General features: G+C 49.8%; 3 protein-coding genes across 3 annotated transcripts; all 3 read left to right on the top strand.

Annotated features, from left to right (window-relative positions):
• Window positions 1-1,359: 1,359 nt before the first annotated feature.
• On the top strand, window positions 1,360-9,735 carry LOC132323295 (C-type lectin domain family 6 member A-like). The gene is made up of 6 exons (XM_059838335.1): window positions 1,360-1,731; window positions 4,507-4,623; window positions 7,480-7,572; window positions 7,902-8,053; window positions 8,282-8,400; window positions 9,117-9,735. Exons 1-6 carry the CDS (start codon window positions 1,665-1,667, stop codon window positions 9,262-9,264), a joined length of 696 nt encoding a protein of 231 aa, XP_059694318.1. The 5' UTR covers window positions 1,360-1,664; the 3' UTR covers window positions 9,265-9,735.
• A 139-nt stretch (window positions 9,736-9,874) lies between these two features.
• On the top strand, window positions 9,875-18,254 carry LOC132323296 (C-type lectin domain family 4 member E-like). The gene is made up of 6 exons (XM_059838336.1): window positions 9,875-14,849; window positions 15,763-15,894; window positions 16,328-16,420; window positions 16,750-16,901; window positions 17,123-17,250; window positions 17,662-18,254. Exons 1-6 carry the CDS (start codon window positions 14,810-14,812, stop codon window positions 17,804-17,806), a joined length of 690 nt encoding a protein of 229 aa, XP_059694319.1. The 5' UTR covers window positions 9,875-14,809; the 3' UTR covers window positions 17,807-18,254.
• Window positions 18,255-20,669: 2,415 nt separating this feature from the next.
• Window positions 20,670-24,911, top strand: LOC132323293 (C-type lectin domain family 6 member A-like). Its single transcript, XM_059838333.1, has 6 exons — window positions 20,670-21,217; window positions 22,131-22,262; window positions 22,683-22,775; window positions 23,105-23,256; window positions 23,485-23,603; window positions 24,316-24,911. Exons 1-6 carry the CDS (start codon window positions 21,016-21,018, stop codon window positions 24,461-24,463), a joined length of 846 nt encoding a protein of 281 aa, XP_059694316.1. The 5' UTR covers window positions 20,670-21,015; the 3' UTR covers window positions 24,464-24,911.
• Window positions 24,912-25,053: the final 142 nt, after the last annotated feature.

The raw sequence follows: 25,053 nt of genomic DNA, 5'->3' as shown, positions 1-25,053 counted from the left end.
CTGCCACATTGTTCTTCTCTGTTGTCTGGTGCATATTCTTCCTTCTACTGTCCTATCTCAGCTCCAACTCTGCTCTGGTTATCCTCTGTGCTCTCTGCATGTCCTGTGAGCATCTCATTCTGCTCTGCCTTAAGGGAATTCCAGCTAGCTAAACTAACCAGCTTCTTCCTTCTGGTTGTTTTGGGAGACCTTGTTGTTGCTTTTTTCAGGCTTTTACAGGGGGCTTATAAGAAAGAGGGAGAGAAACCTTTTAATGGAACTGGTAGTGATAGGATGAGAGGTCATAGGTTTAAACTGAAGAAGCCAGATCTAGATTAGATATAAGGAAGAAATCCTTTACAATGAGGGTGCTGAGATGCTGAAACAGATTGCCAGGAGAAGCTGCAGAATTCCCTTAATTGAAAATGTTTAGGGCCAGGTTAGAAGGGGCTTTGAGCAGCCTGATGTAGTGAAAGATGTCCTTGTCCATGGCAGATGGGCTGCAGAAGAGTCTTTGAAGGTCACTTACAGCACAGACCTTAGTCCTGTCTGCTGACTGAACCCTCCTCACCCTGCCTGACTTATTGGCATCTGCTCCCAGAAGTCTTTCTAATTTAGAATGTATCTCAGCAGCTATTTCCCTTGTCTCTTCTAGATCTGCTCCAGCTTCAAATCAGACTAAGCACTGACGTTTTGCTCAAGATACTATCAGAGGTTTTTACCAGAAAGCAGATAAGGGAGATAAATGACAGTGTTGGAAAAGTGGAAGAAAAATGTAAACCATCCCTTTTCAAGTTCCTTTTCTGAAATGGAGCCTGAAGCAAGCAGTGCTCTGAACTTCCACAGGCTGTGAATCAGGTTTTAATAGAAAAGTTTTTGTGTGTACTCTTCCCAATAATCTCTCAGACCATCAACATACATTTTTTAAAATTCCACTTTGCTTGTTCTCCTCTCTGACTCCCACCTGATCCTTCTGTTTCTTCATGGATATATCAACCTTCTGATTATTTTTATTGCTCTAAGGCTGCAACTCCCCAGTCTCACTTCTACAGGAACTTCTCCTAGTCTGAGATTTGTTCTAGTGCTAGCTTCCAGCTGGGGCTGACTTTGAAGAATGAGACATATCTGTGACATTTGATGCAGCAAATGCAGCTTAACCACAAGGGGCAAATAGGGCAGAATGCATTTTGTTCTGGACTGCAGGTTAAACTGGGCTAGGACCTGTGATAGCTGCAAATGTGAGGGCAATTGTAGAATTACTAACAGACAAAGAAACACATGAAAATATGGGAAGATAGTTAAGAAAGTTAAAAAGAGGAAAAAAACCTATACATGTCTTGAAAAGGAAGCCAATCAGCTGAGAATCTGATATGGGGAAGGAGTGCAACTTCCTTTTCAGTTGTTAGGTTCTCATTTTTCTTTTATGTCTCAAAATCTTCCATGGTGCCAGGACTGATTTCCTGGGCTAAGAAACTGAAGATCTCTTGAGCATTTCTGAGCTCCCAGGAATTCTTGGGTTATCACCAGTGCTTCCAGTGTTCAGCACAGACTTCTTTGATGGGTAGAGGGTGAATGAATGTATGGGAAAGGCTCAGTAACCTATTCCTGTCACCCTCTGGAAACAAGGAGCTAAAAGGCCCAACTTTGACGTGGCAAAACTAAGGACAGGGTCACACTGTGATTAAATGGCATCAGAAGTCACCTATGCTGAGGTGAAGTTCAAAAATGAATCGCCGGCTCCCGTGGTCAAAGGTAAGGAATGAATGGGTTATTTGGGAGAAAGGGAGCTGGAGGGAGCAGGGCTAAAGAAGAGGGAATGAAGTTTTTTCCTTCTCTGACTTTGGTTCCTACCTGATCTTGATGGAATGGTGGGAAAAAGGAGCTAAATGATCAGGAGACTGGAGGAGTTTTGAAATAAGAGTCTTGAGGAACGTCTCCAAGACGAAACACGAATGGGAGTTGCAACATGAACAAGAATGACTGGGGCACAAACAGTAGGTTTCAAAAGAGCATTCATTAAGGAGCTTGTTTGTGCTCCCTCAGTACCCTACATGTTGTGTAGTTTTGAAAGAGTCATTTTTGGACCATGCTGAGTACCAACAGTAGAGACTGTGGTTTATTACAAACAATCTGATCTGTCACAAAGGTGGAGGGGCTCCCAAACCAGAAAATAAGCCCAAATCCTGGCTGCTCTTGCCTCTGAGTGAGACTATAGATTGCTGCTTGTGGAGAGGATAGGAGAATCGACATGTCTGCTTATAATAGAGCAATCAGTTGTACTCTGCAGCTTCATGAGAAGTGGTACTGTCTGCAGAAACATAGCCCCACCCATTGTCCATTGGCTGACTGAGAAATGGTCCTTGGAGAAGAGAGGCCCAAAACTTAAACACTCTGAAATATACAGAAGAAGAATTATTTAAGATCTGGTGGGAGATCCAAATCTGTTATTGGTGTCTGCCCGTCCTGAAAAACATTTAACACACCAAACAAACAAATGTTTTTTTCCTATTAAAAATTACAGTGGTAAAATGGTTGTTTTACTAGACTTCGTGCAAATTTAAGGCATATTCTGGTTAATATGTACTCTGTAGTCATTATTCCACAAGAAGAAACCCATAGAGATGTTCTGTGTAAGGCTCACTGCTTCTGTCTGACATGCAGGACCCTACACAACAGCAGGTTCCAGGGCAGGAAATGTATGTGTGCATAAATCAATGAACAACATTTTTAATAAAATGAAATAAATAATTACTCCTGCCTAAGGATATATAATAGCTTGCCTATTTACAGCTTTATCTCAGTTTTACAACCCCAAACAGAGCGGGCATCAGCTCCAGGTTATTCCTTGCTTGCTCTGAGGCATGAATCATGGAATTAAATAGTGTACATAGTCCTGTCTGTCTTGAAAGCTCACTGTTTTCAGTGCACCAAGATTACTTGGCTCTGGATGTAGTTAGCATTTCCACTGTGGTGAGGTGGGGGTGGTGGAAGTTCCCCATTGTGTTCCAAATGATTATTCCAAAGACATCAAGTCTGTTGTGTTGTGATCATGCTGGACATGTTACAGAGCACAGACCAGCTGTGGAAAGAATTTTGCAGGGAGTTCAACCCCCCGAATGTGCTCAAGATTACTGCACTTCAGTCATGTTGCTGAGGTGCACAGCATGCAGTGCTCCCTGTGCCACCTGGGTGTGAGTGTGGGATGCTCAGGTCTGACTGGGCACAGGTTGAACAGTATCTGGATGTGCTGCATATGAAAAAAAAAATTAGTTGGACTGGTTAGAGCTATTTCTGAAATCGGTGGTTTGACTCCAGATCTTGAGGTGGCTCCTTGTTTTCACTAAGGCAAAAGAAAGAAAAACATTATTAGAAAAACTTTTTTTGGCCAGGGAAACCTGGACCTTGTCTGTCCACATATTTTCTCTCCAGATAATGAAAAATGATGCCTTTTCCCCTGCTGTAGCAGTCTCTCCCAAGCCTTTGGGAAGTAGTCAGAAGGTTTCCACAAAGAGCAGGTTTCTTACAGTCTTGCTTACTAGGCATGTCTGGCAGGCACACTTGGCTGCTGATAGACCTGGGAGCTTCATGCTGAACAATCAATGAAGGCTCTCTAAATCTTATCTTTAATAGTAGTCTCTCCCAAAGCTTCTTTACTCCTGTCCTGCAGTGAGTTCTGCTGTCTCTTTCCCCTCCTATTTGCCCTGGCTTGTGTACCTGCCACAAGCTAGAACAATCCCCTAATGCGTGTTTGCTTCTTCTTTCCTGTGACCCACTCTCCTGCCTGCTCCCAAACCTCCTCAGTACTAGCAATATCCCTCTAGATAAAAGTGAGGTCCTGGCAAATCTTAATCTGAGTACTTTACTCAGGCTGCTGGACACAGGCCTCTGTTCTCCCCAAATATCCAGCTTAGCACAAACTAGTTTTATTACAGCAAATCTTTGAATCCTGACTCGGGAAGTAGAGATGGAAGGAAAAATATGTGTTTCATTCTTCCAATGATGATGTGCCATCATAGTCTAGAACATTTTTGTCTCCCATCCTCACTCAGATTACACCAATCTTCTGCACAGGAAGTTCAAAAAGCTAATGGAACTGAAGGAGGCAGAAAAAGTTTTCTGGGAAGAAGTCAACATGAAATCTTCCCTTACGTCCTAAGTATCACGGTTTAAGCAATGTTGCATTTAGCAGCTTTGGGCTCAATCTAAAAGACGTTGTTTCACTGTAGTTTTTGAGACCCTGTGAAGGGCTCACCCCCAAACACCAACAATTATCATTGTTGGCTCACTGACTGGGCTGGGAACACACTCACTGAATTGGACTTTCCTCCAGAAACCACAGACATTCCCTGCTCTGTCCCAGTCTGTCTTTCTCCCAGACCTTGTAACTTCCACGTCAGAAATGAATTTTTTTTTTTTTTCTTTTGAGGAGCTCTCCCTTGAGTAGTACGTCCTTGGTATGTGGACTGTGGACTGACAGACCCATAGTTGACTGTGCTGTTTTGTTTGGTGTGTTTCTGTCACTTTTAGGACCTCCTGAGACAAAGAAGCCTGAGCAACATCCCCAGAAGTACCCACTCTGGCTGCCATGGTTGATCTCAGTGCTGCTTCTCTTGGTGTGCATTGCCCTTGTTGTTGTCCTCCTTGGTGAGTATGTGCAAGGAGATAACAAGGGAGAGGTCTGGGGGGCGTGCTGGGAGAAAAGTAGAGAAACCATGCTTCATGGTTGTCTGGGCTTTGTGTAAGGTCTCAGGTTTTCCTGCCCTGACTTTGTAAATGTCTGCATACATCCTCCAAATCTTCCACTGTTTACCCTGAGGCCTCATCAGTGTGCCCAGATTGTACATTCCAATCGTGCATGGCCTTTTTGGAACTGTGAAACAATTTCTCTACCTTCATTCCCCACAAAAAGAACTCAGTTACATTTGACAGGTGGGAAAAGTGGAGATAGAAACACAAGTGCCTATACAAGCAGCTGAATCTGCACTTAGGCTCTCTAAGGTACTTGGATATGTTTTGAGTGCTAGTGGAAAAAATGGCTTCTCACAGTCCTGGCATCTCCAGGATTAACTGCATAGCACAGTTAATTAACTCTCACAACTTTTTAGCGTTGATTGCAGAATAGTTCATAGAGGTTATTCCTGGACATGCTGTTTGTAAAGATTGTGATCACTGTTTCATTCTCATTTTCTTTTAAAGATAATTCATGGCATGCTTGCACAAGTTGTTAATAACTACGACGCATTCTGGAAGAGGCTTCTTCTCACTGCCTAAATCACTGCCTTTCCTTGTGCTGCCCTTAGCGTCTGAGTCCCAGATGTTTGTATTGCTTTGTTCCCAAATCTATAACCTTTCACAGTACTCAGGCGAGTGGCTGGGGAGTTTTAGACCTGGATGTTAGCACCTGATACCTTCTGATACACATGGAAGGTTTAATATATTAGTGAAATTTTACTTATCCAAGTTAGTTGATGCCTCACAGGATTTTGGTTTAGCATAGCAATGCAGCATTTAAATGAAAAACCAGTACAAACTGCATGTAGCAGAGAGTGGCCACTGCAATGCACAGGTGGATCACAATACAAACATGATTTTAATTGCTGGTTATACAAGCATGGAATCATAGAATCATTAATGTTGGAAAAGACAGGTCAGGTGGTGTAGTTAAACTGCTAACCAACTGCCAGCCTGATTTTTTAAAGATTTTCTAAGCTTTCTGGTATTTACATTCTTGTAATGAACTTTCTCACCCACTTTTTGTAAATAACTTATTATTTTGCATTCTTTTATAGAGGAAGAGAAATTTGATGAACTGTTAGTTTGTTCAGTGCCATTGGAGAGGTGACACTTTCACCCTCCAATCCACTGTCATTTTTGGGAAACTATAAATGTTGGAGTCAGAAAAGAACCTTCCCTTTTTCTTCACCTTGAGAGCAGCAGTGCGTGCGCTCGTGTTGTTGCGTGTCCTATAGCGACAACCAACCACTGCCAAGCCCATCACTAATCCATGTCCCCAGGTGCCACATCTACTTGTCTTTTGAGCACTACTGGGAATGGTGACTCAAACACTTCTCTGGGCAGCCTGTTACAATGCTTAGCCGCCTTTCAGTGAAGGAGCTTTTACTAATATCCCATCTAAATCTTTCCTGGCACAACTTCAGACCATATCCTCTTGTTCTGTTGGTTGTTACCTGGGAGAAGAGGTTGACCCCCACCTGGCTACAAACTCCTTTCAGGGAGTTGTAGAGAGCATTAGGGTCACCCATGAGCATCCTTTTCTTCAGGATAAACACCACCAGTTCCTTTAGCTGCTCCTCATAGGATTTGCGCTTCAGACTCATCCTGAGCTCCACTGCCCTTCTCTGGACATGCTCCAACACTTCAATATCCTTCTTGTTATGAGGAGCCCAAACAGGATATAGTTCTGCAATATGCTGCACATCAAGACAATGAATGTCCCCAAATACTAAGAGAAAATAGGGGAGTTAAAGCCAACTCAGGCCCATTGCTTTCTTCAGGTAGGTTTTGTTAGTCATTCAGTTTCTAACACCATTTTGGACTAAGGTACCCACTTGTCCTGTGCTGGTTTAGCTAGCTGAGGAAGACGCTGCCCTCTTTTAGATCTCTGAGGAAATGAACACTTCCACAGCTGCTAAATTCCCTCAGCTGAACAAAATTAAAGGCCAAATTTCTTCTCATCCTTTATCTTTGGGTAGGGGTAAGGTCACTTTTACTGGCAATGGGAGTGCTCAGCCAGGCATTGTCCTTGCCCATCTCCTCGGAGCCTTCCTCCATTACAGCAATTCACTCATCAGGCACTGGAGCCACTGGGACTGTTCTGCTCATCAGTGAAAATAGTTCTAAATTAAATGATTGATGAAAACAGGCATCTGGATTGTTAAGCACACCCTGATCAGCTCCTAATCCATTCTCCTGATCAGTGTCTGAGTTACTAGGAAGTGCTTGGGATTGTGGCTGTGGCCTGTCACCAAGAGTGCATTACTCCCCACAAAGTGGAGCTAGTAAGTCCTAGGGATTTATGCTGCACCCTGGTTTCAGCAGCTCCAGCTGTAAGTGATTCCCTTCTCCTGCACTGTGTGTTGCTGATGGAACAGGCCCAGCTGAGGGTGACTCCCCCAAGTGCTGTTGCTGTGTGGTTGAGGAAGAGACAAAGGGTGACAAGGAGAGGCTGCTTTGTAGACTGGCAGCTGGGCTGTGGGTCTGTGCATGGCAGAGTGGCTGTGCTTGGGAGGGCTCACTCCTGCCGTGGGTGTGGCATGTCCCCAGTGGCATGTGCTTCCAGGGGTCCCTCTGCTGTCTGGCTTGGAAGAGGGGCTCTTTCTGGCTGGGAGGGCAGCTGTGCCACTGGTGTGGGCCAGGAGAGGTGACAGCTGGGACCATGCTGGCTGGGGAAATGGTGGAAGGAGAGTCAAGGGGCCAGAGGTGCTGTGTGAGGAGCTGGGAGCAAGGGCTAATCCTGCTGCCTTTCCTCTCCCTTTGCAGTGCTTCCCTTCTGCCACAGCAGTGAGCAGCCCTCAGCCCTGCAGCAGCACTTCTCGCAGTGGGAGTGCGACTCAGCGGGGCCACAAGGCACAGGTCAGTACTCCCCATGTCCCCTCTTCCCTGGGGCTAAGGGAACCCCTCAAGGAGGCTGTGCCAGGGCAGGTCAAACCACATCCCCAAGAAAACTTTGGAGAGACTTGAGATCCCTTTACAAGGATTACCATGGCTTTGGGTACACAAAGCTCACTGGTGCTACTCCTGAGCAGTGGGAAGAAATGTCTGCACTATCCCTGTTTTTTCAAGCCCTTTCTGTCAGGAAAAGTCACTGAGGAGGAAATGAGCACTGTCCCTGGAAGGCCTGGATCTCTGCAATCACCACCTCTTGTTAGCAGCCTGCATCTCTCTGTCCTCTCCCTGCACAGACCGAGGCTGGACGTGCTGCCCAAAGGGCTGGAGAAGGTTTCAAGGAAGCTGCTATTTCCTGTCCACTGATAAGATGAACTGTGCTGAGAGTGCAGAGAACTGCACTGGGATGGGCTCCCATCTGGTGGTGATCACCAGCAGGGCAGAGCAGGTAAGTGCACAGGGACCCAGAGAGAAGGACCCAGCAGGCAGAGCCACAGTGCTGGGCCCTGGAGGGGACTCAGAGCCCCTCCCGTGTCCTGCAGGGGAGGGGCAAGGTCCTGTCTGCACCTCTGCAGCACCAGCCCACCTCTGCCACCAGCCCTACCCCACGGGGATTCCTGATGCCTCCCTGTGCTCAGTCTTGCCACTCATGGACAATGCACTCTCTGATTGCCAGGAATTCCTCTTCAAGCAGCAAAATCAAGATGTGAAAAGAGAGAATTTATACATTGGTCTGTTTGAGAAGGGGGATCAGTGGCAGTGGGTGGACAAGACTCCATACAGTGTGACAGCAGCGTGAGTATCTATGCATGAGGAGTGTTTGGTGTGACTCCTAGTAGGGAAACAAACTAGGAGAGATGTGAGAGGTTTAGGTGGTGCATGAGAGGGAGTTGTGATCCCACTGCCTTTTTGGAGATCAAAGATACAGCAGGAGAGGGCTTCGTAGTATACCCGGTTCACATGGCCCCATCTGTGCGGGGTATTGGTTATGAATTAATTACCTGTGACATGGAAATCATTGCTGTCAGCATAGAAAAAGCTGCATCTTGCATCGGCAAGAGCCCTTAATTGCTGACAGTTCTTGCCTAGCCTTCACAGCACTTATGTGAACAAAATGGCCAGTGCTGGAATGCAGGGAAAGAGAGGGGACAACGGAAGAGAGAGCACCAGGACGCTCCTTGCTGTGCCTTCTTCTGGAGAACAGACTTGTCCTTAAGGCTGACCCAGGTCTGTGCTGGGTGTGAGGTGCCTGGGGTGAGTGGTGGTGATCAGTTGCCCCCAGCAGGATGAAGCAGGGCCCTGTTGTGCTGGAAGGCTGTAGGAGGGAGGCAGGTTTCCATGTGTCACTGGTGCCAGTGGGATATGGAGTGGGAGGAAGGGCACTGCTTCAGTCCATGAATCCGCATTGGGAATTTCTGTCTCTTCCCTTCAAGTCTTGCATCCCACTGTGGACTTTTCCTGCAGTGCTCTACAGTGGGCACTGGGGTGTAACAAGCCTGTCTCTGTCCCAGGTTCTGGCGAAAAGGAGAGCCAAGTGATGGCCATGATGAGAACTGTACTGTAATGCATTTGCCTGAAGGGACCCTCAAGAACTGGAATGATGTCATACCAACTACGAAGCACCATCGAATTTGTGAAGCTGCAGCAGTAATTGTGTGATGGAAATACCCCTGTCCTGAGTAAAGCTGGGAGCTCAGCAGGGAGCTGGGAACAGCTCTGGCTATGCTGGGAAGGGTGGGGAGCTCTGACACAACTTCACTGTGTGGGGTGGGACCATGCGTGTGCAAGTGAAATGAGCTTTGTCCAGCATCCCCAGTGCATGTGGTGGCTCAGGGAACACAGGGAGGCTCAGGCTCATTGGAGCAGCTCTGGGTTTCTTGTGTCCTCTTCTCTCTGAGTGGTTCCAGCAGCCTCTGGCTGAAAAGAGATGGACTTCTCCAGGAGGAAGGTACAGGAAATGGAAGACAGATAGCCTGAGATTCAATGTCCTTTGTCTCCTTGAGCAGAGCTGTTTGCTTTTTGTTGAGTCACACACAAAATGTCCTCTAGCTGTACTGGTTTTGCTGAACAAATTCTGAAATCTTAGACCAGATAAAATACCAAATCTGACCAATGAAGATATTCTCTGTACTCTTGTTTCTGTATCTCTTTTTTCCCCCCATATCTAAGCTGGAGAGGTAAAGTCCTAGAATCACAGAATGGTTTGGGTTCTATGGAACCTTTAAGGATCAAGTTTTCAACCTCTAGGTCTTGAGCAGGGACCCCTTGCACTAGACCAGTCTGTTCAAAGCCCCTTGCAGCCTGGCCTTGAACACTTCCAGGCCTGGGCTATGCACGACTTCTCTGAGAAATGTGTGCCAGTGCCTCACAACCCTTACAGAAAAGAATTTCTTCCTAATATCTACTCTAAACCTGCCCTCTTTCAGTTTACAGCCATTCCCCTTTTCCTTATGCACTTCATGCCTTTGTAAAAAGTCCCTCTCCAGCCCTGCTAGAATCATCCTGCAAGACGACTGTAAGACCAACTTGGAATCTCCTCTTTTCCATGCTGAACAATTCCAAAAATACCAATTCTTTTAGCTTGTGCTCCAACCCTCTGTCTCTATACTCATTGCCTTCATCTTTGTGGCCCACCCTTTGGGCTTGCTGCCATGGGAGAAACAATCCACACTGGCCCTTCAGATCCACCTGGAGGAAGAAGTCCTCTTCTTGACTCAGGGCTGATCCCAGGCTCATGTGAGGCAGCATCAGTCCTGGAAAGCCAAATCCTCAGTGGCGCCTGGAAAGGCATGGCTGCCCAGGCCAGACCATGCTGCAGAGGAGGCTGACGAGACAGGGCTCCGGCTGCACATGACATCCCATCCAGAACACCAGTGCCTATTGCATTGCCTTCATGTCCTTCATGTTCAATTGGGCATGAAAGCAATGCAATAGGCAATGGTCCTGACCATTGGATACCACGGATCTTCCTTTGCTCCATCTCTTCCCACTTCCTGACTACTGTGTCCTCGCTTCTCTCTCCTCAGGAAACGCTAAGTGCCCAAGCTGCCCTGAGGGAACAGTGCCAGCTCCTCACAGGGAATGCAACTGGGTGTACAGCTCCTGTCTGCGTGCCTCTTCCTACCTGTGGAAGTGAATCCTCTCTCTGTGTCCCAGAGAGAGGGGAATTTATTCTGGAGACAAGGTGTCCAGGAGATTTGGCTTCCTAATCCAGTGGGAGCAGTTGTATGAACAGCAGGGCAGGTGCTGCAGGTGGCTGCAGGTCCACATGCACAGCTCAAGGCAGCAGTGAGGCACTGCGTGGAGGGACAGTAGGTCTCACATACATAGGGACATATGGAAGAAAGAGAACATACACGCAAAAAACCACACAAATCAGCACAGGCAGTGAGCACTGATCCCACCTCAAAGAGCTGTCTGTTCCTGTTCCTCTCCCTGGCTGCAGTAGGATGAAATCCTTTTGGCAGAGAAAATGTCTGTTTACACCTGTACAGTGTGGCCTTGAGAGTGAAAGCCTCTCCATCTACACCTGGAAACCACACCCTGCAGTGCACAATTTCTCCCAGCACCAGCCTGGGCTGCTGGGCTGGGGTCTGCCCAGAGGTGACCTCCTTATCCAGGGCCTTTAGCACCATTCCCACCCTTTTCTGGCTTTTGCTATGCAGGATCCCATTTAGGCCTCCCCTCTGCCACAGCTCTTAGCTCACCAGCAGGACAAGGAGCACATTTCCTCTCTTCCCTCCTCCACACAAGAGCCAGCCCAGCACAGGAGGCTGTGGTGCAGCCAGCTGAAGGTGCACAGTCCCTGAAGGACAGAGCTGACCAGCAGGTTCCTCTGCTGGCTGTCCCCACCTGGGGTCAGCCAGAGGTGAGCTGCAGCCCCTGCTGGCTCTGGACATGGCCCCCTCCCCTTGGCTGCAGGAAGAAGGCAGGATTCCATGCAGGATTGCTGGCTCTAGGAGGAGAGCAGGAGTAGAACAAGGGTGATTGATCCTGGGAGGTTGGGATGAATCAGGATCTGGAAGAGTCTGTCTCCTTGTCCCTCTGAGCCCTGAGACCCCAGGTTCTGGAGCTCATCAATCCCTGCAACACTTGACAAGGCCATGGTGGAGGGTGACACCTCTCCACTTCTGGAGCCCTTGGAAGCTGACTGATGTGAAAGGTGGAGCCTGTATTGTAATCCTCCAGCAGGCAGCAGGACAGCAGGGCTGGAACAATCTCCCTCAGCAATGAGAGCCATTGTCTCCAAATATCTGAAGCTGAAGCATAAAATGCCTGATGGAGGAAACCTCATCCTGAGGACAATGGAGGCCAGCACTTACACACAGAGGGTCTCTGAGATGGGGGTGAGTGCTGCAGCCTGCATCCCCACTTGGCTGAGAGGGAATGTTTTGTGGAAGACTGATGGTCAGGCAGTCGGTAGCATCCCTCCCTCCTCTGCTCTGAGCACTTCGAGCTCAGCCTCTCTTCATGTGAAGGGGTCCATCCCAAAGATGCTCCATTTGCCTTGTCAGGGCCTGGGAACCTCCTCTCAGTTACTCCTGCCTGGCAAAGACTGGCTTTGCAAGGAGATTGGCTATTTCCTATGTCAGTTACTAGGACACATGGGCAGTGGTATGGTGAGCTGCCTGAGGAACAACCTGCAGAGAACAATCCAGCCTTGGCCCCATGCCTTTGGGGAGTCTCCAGAAAAAAGACCACATTCCCTCTCAGTCCTGGGCACGTTCACTCAGTGTCCTGCTCTTGCTGCCCGGGTGAGACTGGAGGTGCTGCACAGTGGGCTGGAGAGGCTCTCTAAATTGGTGCTCCCACATATTGGCTGAAGAGATGTCTTGGAAAGCAAGGACACAGGCTCCCACAGGGTGGGGATCAAAGCAGAAGCACATCATCAAAATGGGAGTCTTCCAATGGAGTGCTTGCAAACAAATCCTCAAATTGGCCACTGTTTGCCCTTCTAAAGCCTCTGTTGTCATTCTGGCATTTGCCCTCTGCTTTCTCACACAATCCTGCATCCCAGCATCTCAGAATGACTGCAGGTAAACTGGCACCCAGCCTCTACTTCCCCACCAGTTCTGCCTAACTGGGGAGTGTGAGAGCCAGCAGAGTCCATTTCCTCCTTGGGTCTTCCATAACCTGTCTCACAAAGCTCCATGAAAAGGAACCTCCAGTGTCCCCTGGATTTATTTCATCTTTACTGCTGAAAACAAACTCAGAAACTGCAGCACATGTTGCAGAGGCTGACAGCTGCCTCTGTGAGCTGTCCCTCACAACTGCTGGGGCTCAGGGCTGTGGGGATGGTTTTCAGGCTGTGAGAGGGCAAAGCAACCAGGCACAGTGGGAGCAACTTTCTCTGGGATTAATTCTCCCTTCCTGTATTGTCCCTGCTGCTAGCGCTGCTGCTGTGCTTTCTGCCTTTATCAGTGTTTCTCTCCAGGCTCCTTGCCCTTATGTCATTGTTGCAGATAAGTCTTTGCCTTCAAATCATTAGGGATTCCAGAAAACTGGATGGCAGGACTGCTCAGGGAATTCAGGCTCATGGAGAAACTGCCATCAGCCACTGAGAGAGAGAGAACATGCTCCACCAAGTCCATTTCTGAACAGGAGCACACTTGCTGTTCCTTGGACTTGGAACCCTCCCCAGCCTTACCCATCCCACTTCATGTTGGTCAGATGGCCTGGAGAGCAGCAATGATAGAAATAGGAGTGTGAATGCAGACAGCTCTGTGAATGCAATAGCTGCAACTATGGGAGTTTCCTTTGCCCCCAGTCCAGAGCTGTTAAAGAAGAGCATGACCACCAGCTTAACAGCAACCACGGCATGAGGGAAAGGCTCCTGAGGCACAGAAGAAACAGTCTGAAAACAAAGTTTAGATGAAGCAAGAACATTGTAAGAGACAGAGGAGAGAGGAGTGGGAAGGAAGTGGCCATCGAGCCCAGGGTGCTCTGCAGCTTGGCCACCTCTGTCTGTAAGAAGCTCCCTGGCAGCTGAGTGCTGTGGGTGACCTCGCTGATGGCACTGAGGAGTGCAGCAGGCACAGAGCCACAGTTCTGCAGTGTGACAATGTGACCCTGTGCTTTCACCTGTGGTTCACAGGCTGCTGGGAGAGCTGTGGATACTCATGAACCCCACATCTCCATCAGGAAGTGTGTGGGACCAGGGGAAGCCCTGCTTCCACAAAGGGGATGTGTTCTTGCAGCTGCACTTCCTGCATGGCTGCTGGGAGGCTGGAGGTTCCACAAGTCTTGTGAATGTGTTTTTCTGTGGGGTGAGAGCTTGTGAACATTAGGTACATAAGGATATTTAGAAAGGTAGGCTCTGACTCTGCCTGCAGCCTGTTGTGCACAAAATAAGAGAATCAGAGGATGTCTTGTACAAGACAGCTCAGGCTTGTCCTCCCTTGTAAGCAGTTCTGTGCCCTGATCTTGTGATGCTTCAGCTGCAAGGCCTGTGCTGTGGCTATGAGCTCTCCTATTCCTGTGTCTCTGCACCCATGCAGTCCTCTGCACAGGGAGAAACCAGCTGATGGAACATCTCAGCCTGTTCCACGTATGTCTGCAGTGTTTGCAGTCACAACCAAGTGACACTTCATGATCTGTCTCTGGCACTGCCAAGTGATCCTCCTGCCCCACAATGCCAGGTCATACTGAACCCTTTTGCTCAAAGCCCCAACCTCCCTTCCAATGCAATTCGATCAAAAGAGAGTTGGCAAGTTCTCTGTTGTGCTCAGGATTTCTGGGCTCAGGATGCACATGGGCACTGCCCAGACAAAGTCACAGATGTGCTTTCCTCTCAATTTGGGTTCCCTTTTGCAGGCTGTGCTCAGTGGGCTTAGCCCTTTGCTAGCAAATGCCAAATGTACCTGCCCATGTATGTATTGTCACACGCATGGAGCCTCAGCAGGAGAGAGCAGGCAGCAGAGAGGGAAGGGCATGTATGGCCTGTGAAAGTGCCTGAGGCTGTGCAAAGGGAGATTGTGTGAGCTCCAGTGATGCTCCACTTCATCTGTTTCCCTTGTCTTGGTACACTTTGTGTGTTGCAATGAGCATCTTGTGAAATGTCCTGGCAGGGAAATTATGAAAATTTTCCAATCTCCATGTGCTGTGGGGTACACCAGTGTGGGAGGTGCCCTGTGGAGGAGGAAGGCTCTTTGTGGCCACACTGGTAACGGGGACCCTTGGAGAGAAGAGTGATCCTCCTGTAGAGATGATGAATGCCCAAGGGAGAGTCAGTCCTGGAAGTGCAGGTAACCCCCAAACCTTCCTTCCTTCCTTTCTCTGCTCCTGCCAAAGGGGCTGGGGGAAAAACAAGGCTGGGATGGATCCTGGGCATGGTGGCCAGATCTCCGAGCAGGAGATGGGGCTTAGGACAAGAGCAGAGCAACAGATGAGGGAAGTGGGCAGTGGCCAGGCTGGCAGAATGACCTTTTCCTAGAGCCAGGGGGAATGGAAGTCCAGGCAGAGCGTGCCCTGCTATTCCCTTCAGAGCTGTGTCTGTAAACCATGGGGCTGCAGGCTGCTGTCCTTCTGCCATTGCCCTGCTAAAGCTCTCTGCACCACGCTGAGCACAAGTCCCTGCTCCCATCTCTGCTGTCTCCAAGGACAGCCCAGCCAGGGCTCCCCAGGAGCTCCCGGGTGCCTTTCCTCTGTGGAAACAATTCCTTCTGTGTGTCTGGCTGTTCACACCCTGAGCTGGGCAGTCACTCCTTTGGGGAACTGTGCCACTGCAGAAAGGGGCTCATGGGACAGAGGCAAAATGCAGGTAGTGACAGAAAGAAGCTGTAAGGAGAGAGGAAGGGGAGGGAGATGCAGACAGAGCATTCAGTGCCAGACAGGGTAATGGAAGGCAAGCAGGAGGATGTGTTGAGGAGAAAGGAGGTCTGACAGGGCAAAGGGGGAGTCAGGTTTGGGCAGAATACAGGCAGATCTTGTGCTAAACAGGGAAATAAAACAACAGCCTCAGGGCAGCCTCTGTGCTGCTGTACTCTGTGGCTCTGAGCCACTGCTAGGGACTGGCAGCAGGACCTGCTTCCAGCACCTGTGGGGCTCCCCAGACCTTGGAACAAGGGACTAGCAGGGTGCTGGGGAACAGAGCCCCCTGGGTGATCCTGCTCCTAACTCTGGGCTGGGACAGAATCACTCTTGCTTTGTGTTTTACAGCCCCAGCAGAAGAGAGAGGCTGCACCTGGCTGAACATCTGGGTCTTCCTTATTTTTGCCCTTGCAATCAAAGCAGCCTTTGTGACCTTGTGCCTCTTGTTTATGCTCCACCCTGGATTCAGCAGCTCCAGCTGTAAGTGATTCCCTTCTCCTGCACTGTGTGTTGCTGATGGAACAGGCCCAGCTGAGGGTGACTCCCCCAAGTGCTGTTGCTGTGTGGTTGAGGAAGAGACAAAGGGTGACAAGGAGAGGCTGCTTTGTAGACTGGCAGCAGGGCTGTGGGTCTGTGCATGGCAGAGTGGCTGTGCTTGGGAGGGCTCACTCCTGCCGTGGGTGGGGCATGTCCCCAGTGGCATGTGCTTCCAGGGGTCCCTCTGCTGTCTGGCTTGGAAGAGGGGCTCTTTCTGGCTGGGAGGGCAGCTGTGCCACTGGTGTGGGCCAGGAGAGGTGACAGCTGGGACCATGCTGGCTGGGGAAATGGTGGAAGGAGAGTCAAGGGGCCAGAGGTGCTGTGTGAGGAGCTGGGAGCAAGGGCTAATCCTGCTGCCTTTCCTCTCCCTTTGCAGTGCTTCCCTTCTGCCACAGCAGTGAGCAGCCCTCAGCCCTGCAGCAGCACTTCTCGCAGTGGGAGTGTGACTCAGCGGGGCCACAAGGCACAGGTCAGTACTCCCCATGTCCCCTCTTCCCTGGGGCTAAGGGAACCCCTCAAGGAGGCTGTGCCAGGGCAGGTCAAACCACATCCCCAAGAGAACTTTGGAGAGACCTGAGATCCCCTTACAAGGATTACCATGGCTTTGGGTACACAAAGCTCACTGGTGCTACCCCTGAGCAGTGGGAAGAAATGTCTGCACTATCCCTGTTTTTTCAAGCCCTTTCTGTCAGGAAAAGTCACTGAGGAGGAAATGAGCACTGTCCCTGGAAAGCCTGGATCTCTGCAATCACCACCTCTTGTTAGCAGCCTGCATCTCTCTGTCCTCTCCCTGCACAGACCGAGGCTGGACATGCTGCCCAAAGGGCTGGAGAAGGTTTCAAGGAAGCTGCTATTTCCTGTCCCCTGACACAATGTCATGGGATGAGAGTGCAGAGAACTGCACTGGGATGGGCTCCCAGCTGGTGGTGATCACCAGCAGGGCAGAGCAGGTAAGTGCACAGGGACCCAGAGAGAGGGACCCAGCAGGCAGAGCCACAGTGCTGGGCCCTGGTGGGGACTCGTGTCCTGCAGGGGAGGGGGAAGGTCCTGTCTGCACCTCTGCAGCACCAGCCCACCTCTGCCTCAATCTCCACGCCACGAGGACCCCATGCCTTTCTCTGTGCTTAGTCCTGCCCCTCACAGATATTCCACTCTCTCTCTCTGATTGCAGGATTTCCTCTCTGAGCAGATAAGACAATCTAAAGAACCTAAACCAGACAATTTATACATCGGACTGTTTGCAGAGAAGGGGGGCCAGTGGCAGTGGGTGGACAAGACTCCATACCATGTGACTGCAGCGTGAGTATCTCTGGATGAAGGGTGTTGGTTTTGACTCCTGGTTGGGAAGGAAAGTATAGCAGATTTGAAGGTGTCTGTTGGTGAAACAGAGGGAGATGTCTCAAACTTGCGCAGGAAGCCAATATGGGCCTCTGCTGGGAGTGAGGTGCATGGGGTGAGTGGTGGTGATCAGTTGCCTCCAGCAGGATGAAGCAGGGCCCTGTTGTGCTGGAAGGCTGTAGGAGGGAGGCAGGTTTCCATGTGTCACTGGTGCCAGTGGGATATGGAGTGGGAGGAAGGGCACTGCTTCAGTCCATGAATCAGCATTGGGAACTTCTGTCTCTTCCCTTCAAGTCTTGCATCCCACTGTGGACTTTTCCTGCAGTGCTCTACAGTGGGCACTGGGGTGTAACAAGCCTGTCTCTGTCCCAGGTTCTGGCGAAAAGGAGAACCAAGTGAAGGACATGATGAGAATTGTGTTATAATCCACAGGGATACTGAACTGCCCAACAATTGGAATGATGTCAGATGTTTGAATTATCATCGAATTTGTGAAGCTGCAGCAGTAATTGTGTGATGGAAATACCCCTGTCCTGAGTAAAGCTGGGAGCTCAGCAGGGAGCTGGGAACAGCTCTGGCTGTGCTGGGAAGGGTGGGGAGCTCTGACACAACTTCACTGTGTGGGGTGGGACCATGTGTGTGCAAGTGAAATGAGCTTTGTCCAGCATCCCCAGTGCATGTGGTGGCTCAGGGAACACAGGGAGGCTCAGGCTCATTGGAGCAGCTCTGGGTTTCTTGTGTCCTCTTCTCTCTGAGTGGTTCCAGCAGCCTCTGGCTGAAAAGAGATGGACTTCTCCAGGAGGAAGACACTGGAATGGAAGCCAGATATCCTGAGATGCAATGTCCTTTTTCTCCTTGAGCAGAGCTGTTTGCTTTTTTTTTGAAAATGTCCTCTATCTGTACTGGTTGTGCTGAACAAATTCTGAAATGTTAGAGAAGAGAAAATACAGTATCAGAACAATGAAGTAAGGCCCTGTGCTCTGTGTGCATATGTCTCTGTCTTTCTCCATCTCTAGCCTGTAGGGGTATAATCCACAAACCATGGAATGGTTTGGGTTGGAAGAGACTTTTAAGATGGTTTAGTTTCAAGTCCCCTGGATCATGGGCAGGGACAGCTTCCACTAGACCAGGTTTCTCATATTCCCATCCAGACTGGCCTTGACCATATTTCAAGGATGGGACATCCACAGCTCCAATGGGCAACTGGTTCCAGTGCCTCACCACCTCACAGTAATGTATTCCTTCCTAATATTTCATCAAAACCTGTATCCTGTCAGTCTAAAGCAATTCCCCTTTGTCCTATCATGGTATTCTTGTGTACAAAGTCCCTTTCAGCAAGGCTATTTCCACTGCTGTAGTATTGACACTGGCAGGGATTTGATTTCATTCCACAGGATACAGCCAATAACCCAAGGAGAAGTGAGGAAGTGTCACAGGTAGATATGAGAAAGCAGCTGTCAGCAGAGACTTGTGGTGGTACCAGGGAACTGGAGAAGTGCCGTGCTTCAAATATCCTCCCTTCCCTTTCCTGGTGTCCTGGTCCTCTCCAGCTTCCCAGTGCAGATGTGTATTCCATGCAGAACTAACTCCTTCTCTGATGCCACTATGGTTGATGTCCCTTGGTGTCCTGTAGGAACAAGACCACCGTGCGCTTCACAGACTCTTTGGGCCTGAGATGCTTTTTTACTCTTCCAGTGGCCTGGAGAGCAGCAATGATAGAAACAGGAGTGTGAATGCAGACAGCTCTGTGAATGCAATAGCTGGAACTATTTGAGGGGGCATTTATCCCAAACCACTGCTGTTAATGAAGAACATGACCACCAGCTTGACAGCAACCACGGCATGAGGGAAAGGCTCCTGAGGCACAGAAGAAACAGTCTGAAAACAAAGTTTAGATGAAGCAAGAACATTGTAAGAGACAGAGGAGAGAGGAGTGGGAAGGAAGTGGCCATCGAGCCCAGGGTGCTCTGCAGCTTGGCCACCTCTGTCTGTAAGAAGCTCCCTGGCAGCTGAGTGCTGTGGGTGACCTCGCTGATGGCACTGAGGAGTGCAGCAGGCACAGAGCCACAGTTCTGCAGTGTGACAATGTGACCCTGTGCTTTCACCTGTGGTTCACAGGCTGCTGGGAGAGCTGTGGATACTCATGAACCCCACATCTCCATCAGGAAGTGTGTGGGACCAGGGGAAGCCCTGCTTCCACAAAAGGGATGTGTTCTTGCAGCTGCACTTCCTGCATGGCTGCTGGGAGGCTGGAGGTTCCACAAGTCTTGTGAATGTGTTTTTCTGTGGGGTGAGAGCTTGTGAACATTAGGTACATGAGGATATTTAGAAAGGTAGGCTCTGACTCTGCCTGCAGCCTGTTGTGCACAAAATAAGAGAATCAGAGGATGTCTTGTACAAGACAGCTCAGGCTTGTCCTCCCTTGTAAGCAGTTCTGTGCCCTGATCTTGTGATGCTTCAGCTGCAAGGCCTGTGCTGTGGCTATGAGCTCTCCTATTCCTGTGTCTCTGCACCCATGCAGTCCTCTGCACAGGGAGAAACCAGCTGATGGAACATCTCAGCCTGTTCCACGTATGTCTGCAGTGTTTGCAGTCACAACCAAGTGACACTTCATGATCTGTCTCTGGCACTGCCAAGTGATCCTCCTGCCCCACAATGCCAGGTCATACTGAACCCTTTTGCTCAAAGCCCCAACCTCCCTTCCAATGCAATTCGATCAAAAGAGAGTTGGCAAGTTCTCTGTTGTGCTCAGGATTTCTGGGCTCAGGATGCGCATAGGCACTGCCCAGACAAAGTCACAGATGTGCTTTCCTCTCAATTTGGGTTCCCTTTTGCAGGCTGTGCTCAGTGGGCTTAGCCCTTTGCTAGCAAATGCCAAATGTACCTGCCCATGTATGTATTGTCACACACATGGAGCCTCAGCAGGAGAGAGCAGGCAGCAGAGAGGGAAGGGCGTGTATGGCCTGTGAAAGTGCCTGAGGCTGTGCAAAGGGAGGTTGTGTGAGCTCCAATGATGCTCCTCTGTGGTATTTGCAGGGGTCCCCAGGGTGAGGTGTGACATGAGTGAATCTGACTTCAAGTTTGCAGAAGGCTAATATAATATAAAATATTAGAATAGAATATATAATTAATATACTATAATATAATCAATATAATATAATAAATATAGTTAATATAATATAATATAGCTAATATATTATAATATAATATAGCATAATATAATATAATTAATATAATATAGTATGATATGATATAATATAGTATGATATAATATAATACAATATATATATTCTATTCTATTCTATTCTATTCTATTTACTGTAACTATACTATAGAAAGAGAAAGGATACAGACAGAAGTTTTAACAAGAATGATAATGAAAAGATCTTGACTGACTCCTCAGAGTCCAACACCACTGGTGGTGATTGGTCATTGAGTAAAAAAATTAACATGAACCCAATCAAACAATGATCAGTTGGTAAACAAACTCCAGACAACGTTCCAAGGCAGTAAACACAGGAAAAGCAATCAGATAATAATTGTTTTCATTTCTCTCTGAGGTTTCTCAGCTTCCCAGGAGAAGAAATCCTGGCGAAGGGATTTTTCAGAAAATGAGACAGTGACACTCCTCTTCATCTGTCTCCTTTCTCTTGGTGACATTCTGGGTTGCAGTGAGTATTGCGTGAAGTGCCCTGGAAAGGTAATGATGGAACTTCCCCAATCTCCATGTGCTGTGGGTACACCCAGGATATGTCTTTTTCAGCACATCAGATTAGAGCCTGTGAAGGCCCCTCACCAGTGTGGGAGGTGCCCTGTGGAGGAGGAAGGCTCTTTGTGGCCACACTGGTAACGGGGACCCTTGGAGAGAAGAGTGATCCTCCTGTAGAGATGATGAATGGCCAAGGGAGAGTCAGTCCTGGAAGTGCAGGTAACCCCCAAACCTTCCTTCCTTCCTTTCTCTGCTCCTGCCAAAGGGGCTGGGGGAAAGACAAGGCTGGGATGGATCCTGGGCATGGTGGCCGGATCTCCGAGCAGGAGATGGGGCTTAGGACAAGAGCAGAGCAACAGATGAGGGAAGTGGGCAGTGGCCAGGCTGGCAGAATGACCTTTTCCTAGAGCCAGGGGGAATGGAAGTCCAGGCAGAGCGTGCCCTGCTATTCCCTTCAGAGCTGTGTCTGTAAACCATGGGGCTGCAGGCTGCTGTCCTTCTGCCATTGCCCTGCTAAAGCTCTCTGCACCACGCTGAGCACAAGTCCCTGCTCCCATCTCTGCTGTCTCCAAGGACAGCCCAGCCAGGGCTCCCCAGGAGCTCCCGGGTGCCTTTCCTCTGTGGAAACAATTCCTTCTGTGTGTCTGGCTGTTCACACCCTGAGCTGGGCAGTCACTCCTTTGGGGAACTGTGCCACTGCAGAAAGGGGCTCATGGGACAGAGGCAAAATGCAGGTAGTGAGAGAAAGAAGCTGTAAAGAGAGAGGAAGAGGAGGGAGATGCAGACAGAGCATTCAGTGCCCGACAGGGTAATGGAAGGCAAGCAGGAGGATGTGTTGAGGAGAAAGGAGGTCTGACAGGGCAAAGGGGGAGTCAGGTTTGGGCAGAATACAGGCAGATCTTGTGCTAAACAGGGAAATAAAACAACAGCCTCAGGGCAGCCTCTGTGCTGCTGTACTCTGTGGCTCTGAGCCACTGCTAGGGACTGGCAGCAGGACCTGCTTCCAGCACCTGTGGGGCTCCCCAGACCTTGGAACAAGGGACTAGCAGGGTGCTGGGGAACAGAGCCCCCTGGGTGATCCTGTTCCTAACTCTGGGCTGGGACAGGATCACTCTTGCTTTGTGTTTTACAGCCCCAGCAGAAGAGAGAGGCTGCACCTGGCTGAACATCTGGGTCTTCCTTATTTTTGCCCTTGCAATCAAAGCAGCCTTTGTGACCTTGTGCCTCTTGTTTATGCTGCACCCTGGTTTCAGCAGCTCCAGCTGTAAGTGATTCCCTTCTCCTGCACTGTGTGTTGCTGATGGAACAGGCCCAGCTGAGGGTGACTCCCCCAAGTGCTGTTGCTGTGTGGTTGAGGAAGAGACAAAGGGTGACAAGGAGAGGCTGCTTTGTAGACTGGCAGCAGGGCTGTGGGTCTGTGCATGGCAGAGTGGCTGTGCTTGGGAGGGCTCACTCCTGCCGTGGGTGGGGCATGTCCCCAGTGGCATGTGCTTCCAGGGGTCCCTCTGCTGTCTGGCTTGGAAGAGGGGCTCTTTCTGGCTGGGAGGGCAGCTGTGCCAGGAGAGGTGACAGCTGGGACCATGCTGGCTGGGGAAATGGTGGAAGGAGAGTCAAGGGGCCAGAGGTGCTGTGTGAGGAGCTGGGAGCAAGGGCTAATCCTGCTGCCTTTCCTCTCCCTTTGCAGTGCTTCCCTTCTGCCACAGCAGTGAGCAGCCCTCAGCCCTGCAGCAGCACTTCTCGCAGTGGGAGTGTGACTCAGCGGGGCCACAAGGCACAGGTCAGTACTCCCCATGTCCCCTCTTCCCTGGGGCTAAGGGAACCCCTCAAGGAGGCTGTGCCAGGGCAGGTCAAACCACATCCCCAAGAAAACTTTGAAGAGACCTGAGATCCCCTTACAAGGATTACCATGGCTTTGGGTACACAAAGCTCACTGGTGCTACCCCTGAGCAGTGGGAAGAAATGTCTGCACTATCCCTGTTTTTTCAAGCCCTTTCTGTCAGGAAAAGTCACTGAGGAGGAAATGAGCACTGTCCCTGGAAAGCCTGGATCTCTGCAATCACCACCTCTTGTTAGCAGCCTGCATCTCTCTGTCCTCTCCCTGCACAGACCGAGGCTGGACATGCTGCCCAAAGGGCTGGAGAAGGTTTCAAGGAAGCTGCTATTTCCTGTCCACTGATAAGATGAACTGTGCTGAGAGTGCAGAGAACTGCACTGGGATGGGCTCCCATCTGGTGGTGATCACCAGCAGGGCAGAGCAGGTAAGTGCACAGGGACACAGAGAGAGGGACCCAGCAGGCAGAGCCACAGTGCTGGGCCCTGGAGGGGACTCAGAGCACCTCCCGTGTCCTGCAGGGAAGGGGCAAGGTCCTGTCTGCACCTCTGCAGCACCAGCCCACCTCTGCCACCAGCCCTACCCCACGGGGATTCCTGATGCCTCCCTGTGCTCAGTCCTGCCACTCATGGACAATGCACTCTCTGATTGCCAGGAATTCCTCTTCAAGCAGCAAAATCAAGATGTGAAAAGAGAGAATTTATACATTGGTCTGTTTGAGAAGGGGGATCAGTGGCAGTGGGTGGACAAGACTCCATACAGTGTGACAGCAGCGTGAGTATGTCTGGTTGAAGATTCTTTAATGTGACTCCAGGCAGGGAAGGAATGTAGGGAAAATGCTGGTGAATGAGTGGGGGTGGTCTCCATGCTTCCTTGAGGGAGATCAAAGATATAGCAGGAGAGGGCTGTGTTGGACCCCAGGTTCACATGGCCCCATCTGTGCGGGGTATTGGTTATGAATTAACTACCTGTGACGTGGAAATCATTGCTGTCGGCATAGAAATAACTTCAACTTGCTGGCACCAAGAACCATTCAGAACCCAGATGACCAGCCTGGCCTGACCTGCATTCACTGCACTTATATGCACAAAATGGCCAGTGCTGGAATGCAGGGAAAGAGATGGGGCACAGGGAGAGAGCACCAGGACTCTCCTTGCCGTGACTTCTTCTGGAGAACAGACTTTCCCTGCAGTCCAGCAAGTGCCTCTGCTGGGTGTGAGGTGCATGGGGTGAATGGTGGTGGTCAGTTGCCCCCAGCAGGATGAAGCAGGGCCCTGTTGTGCTGGAAGGCTGTAGGAGGGAGGCAGGTTTCCATGTGTCACTGGTGCCAGTGGGATATGGAGTGGGAGGAAGGGCACTGCTTCAGTCCATGAATCAGCATTGGGAACTTCTGTCTCTTCCCTTCAAGTCTTGCATCCTGCTGTGGCCTTTTCCTGCAGTGCTCTACAGTGGGCACTGGGGTGTAACAAGCCTGTCTCTGTCCCAGGTTCTGGCGAAAAGGAGAACCAAGTAATAACTATGGTGAGAACTGTACTGTAATGCATTTGCCTGAAGGGGCCCTCAAGAACTGGAATGATGTCATACCAACTACGAAGCAACATCGAATTTGTGAAGCTGCAGCAGTAATTGTGTGATGGAAATACCCCTGTCCTGAGTAAAGCTGGGAGCTCAGCAGGGAGCTGGGAACAGCTCTGGCTGTGCTGGGAAGGGTGGGGAGCTCTGACACATTTTCACTGTGTGGGGTGGGACCATGCGTGTGCAAGTGAAATGAGCTTTGTCCAGCATCCCCAGTGCATGTGGTGGCTCAGGGAACACAGGGAGGCTCAGGCTCATTGGAGCAGCTCTGGGTTTCTTGTGTCCTCTTCTCTCTGAGTGGTTCCAGCAGCCTCTGGCTGAAAAGAGATGGACTTCTCCAGGAGGAAGACACTGGAATGGAAGCCAGATATCCTGAGATGCAATGTCCTTTGTCTCCTTGAGCAGAGCTGTTTGCTTTTTTTTTGAAAATGTCCTCTATCTGTACTGGTTGTGCTGAACAAATTCTGAAATGTTAGAGAAGAGAAAATACAGTATCAGAACAATGAAGTAAGGCCCTGTGCTCTGTGTGCATATCTCTTTGTCCTTTTCCATCTCTAAGCTGTGGGGTTACAATCCACAAACCATGGAATGGTTTGGGTTGGAAGAGACTTTTAAGATGGTTTAGTTTCAAGTCCCCTGGATCATGGGC

Source organism: Haemorhous mexicanus, chromosome 2, assembly GCF_027477595.1.
Source record: "Haemorhous mexicanus isolate bHaeMex1 chromosome 2, bHaeMex1.pri, whole genome shotgun sequence".
NCBI classification, from domain to species: Eukaryota; Metazoa; Chordata; class Aves; order Passeriformes; family Fringillidae; genus Haemorhous; species Haemorhous mexicanus.
This window is presented reverse-complemented; position numbering and strand designations above follow the sequence as displayed.

What these genes read in the sequence shown, in the direction of transcription:
- LOC132323293 (XM_059838333.1), top strand. Translation starts at nt 21,016, where the DNA reads ATGTGCTGTGGGTACACCCAGGATATGTCTTTTTCAGCACATCAGATT. An exon ending in TGGTTTCAGCAGCTCCAGCT is followed by an intron (nt 22,263 to 22,682) that starts GTAAGTGATTCC and finishes CTCCCTTTGCAG; the next exon opens with TGCTTCCCTTCTGCCACAGC. An exon ending in CCATACAGTGTGACAGCAGC is followed by an intron (nt 23,604 to 24,315) that starts GTGAGTATGTCT and finishes TCTCTGTCCCAG; the next exon opens with GTTCTGGCGAAAAGGAGAAC.
- LOC132323296 (XM_059838336.1), top strand. Translation starts at nt 14,810, where the DNA reads ATGATGAATGCCCAAGGGAGAGTCAGTCCTGGAAGTGCAG. An exon ending in TGGATTCAGCAGCTCCAGCT is followed by an intron (nt 15,895 to 16,327) that starts GTAAGTGATTCC and finishes CTCCCTTTGCAG; the next exon opens with TGCTTCCCTTCTGCCACAGC. An exon ending in TCACCAGCAGGGCAGAGCAG is followed by an intron (nt 16,902 to 17,122) that starts GTAAGTGCACAG and finishes CTCTGATTGCAG; the next exon opens with GATTTCCTCTCTGAGCAGAT.
- LOC132323295 (XM_059838335.1), top strand. Translation starts at nt 1,665, where the DNA reads ATGGCATCAGAAGTCACCTATGCTGAGGTGAAGTTCAAAAATGAATCG. An exon ending in GCCGGCTCCCGTGGTCAAAG is followed by an intron (nt 1,732 to 4,506) that starts GTAAGGAATGAA and finishes TGTCACTTTTAG; the next exon opens with GACCTCCTGAGACAAAGAAG. An exon ending in CCATACAGTGTGACAGCAGC is followed by an intron (nt 8,401 to 9,116) that starts GTGAGTATCTAT and finishes TCTCTGTCCCAG; the next exon opens with GTTCTGGCGAAAAGGAGAGC.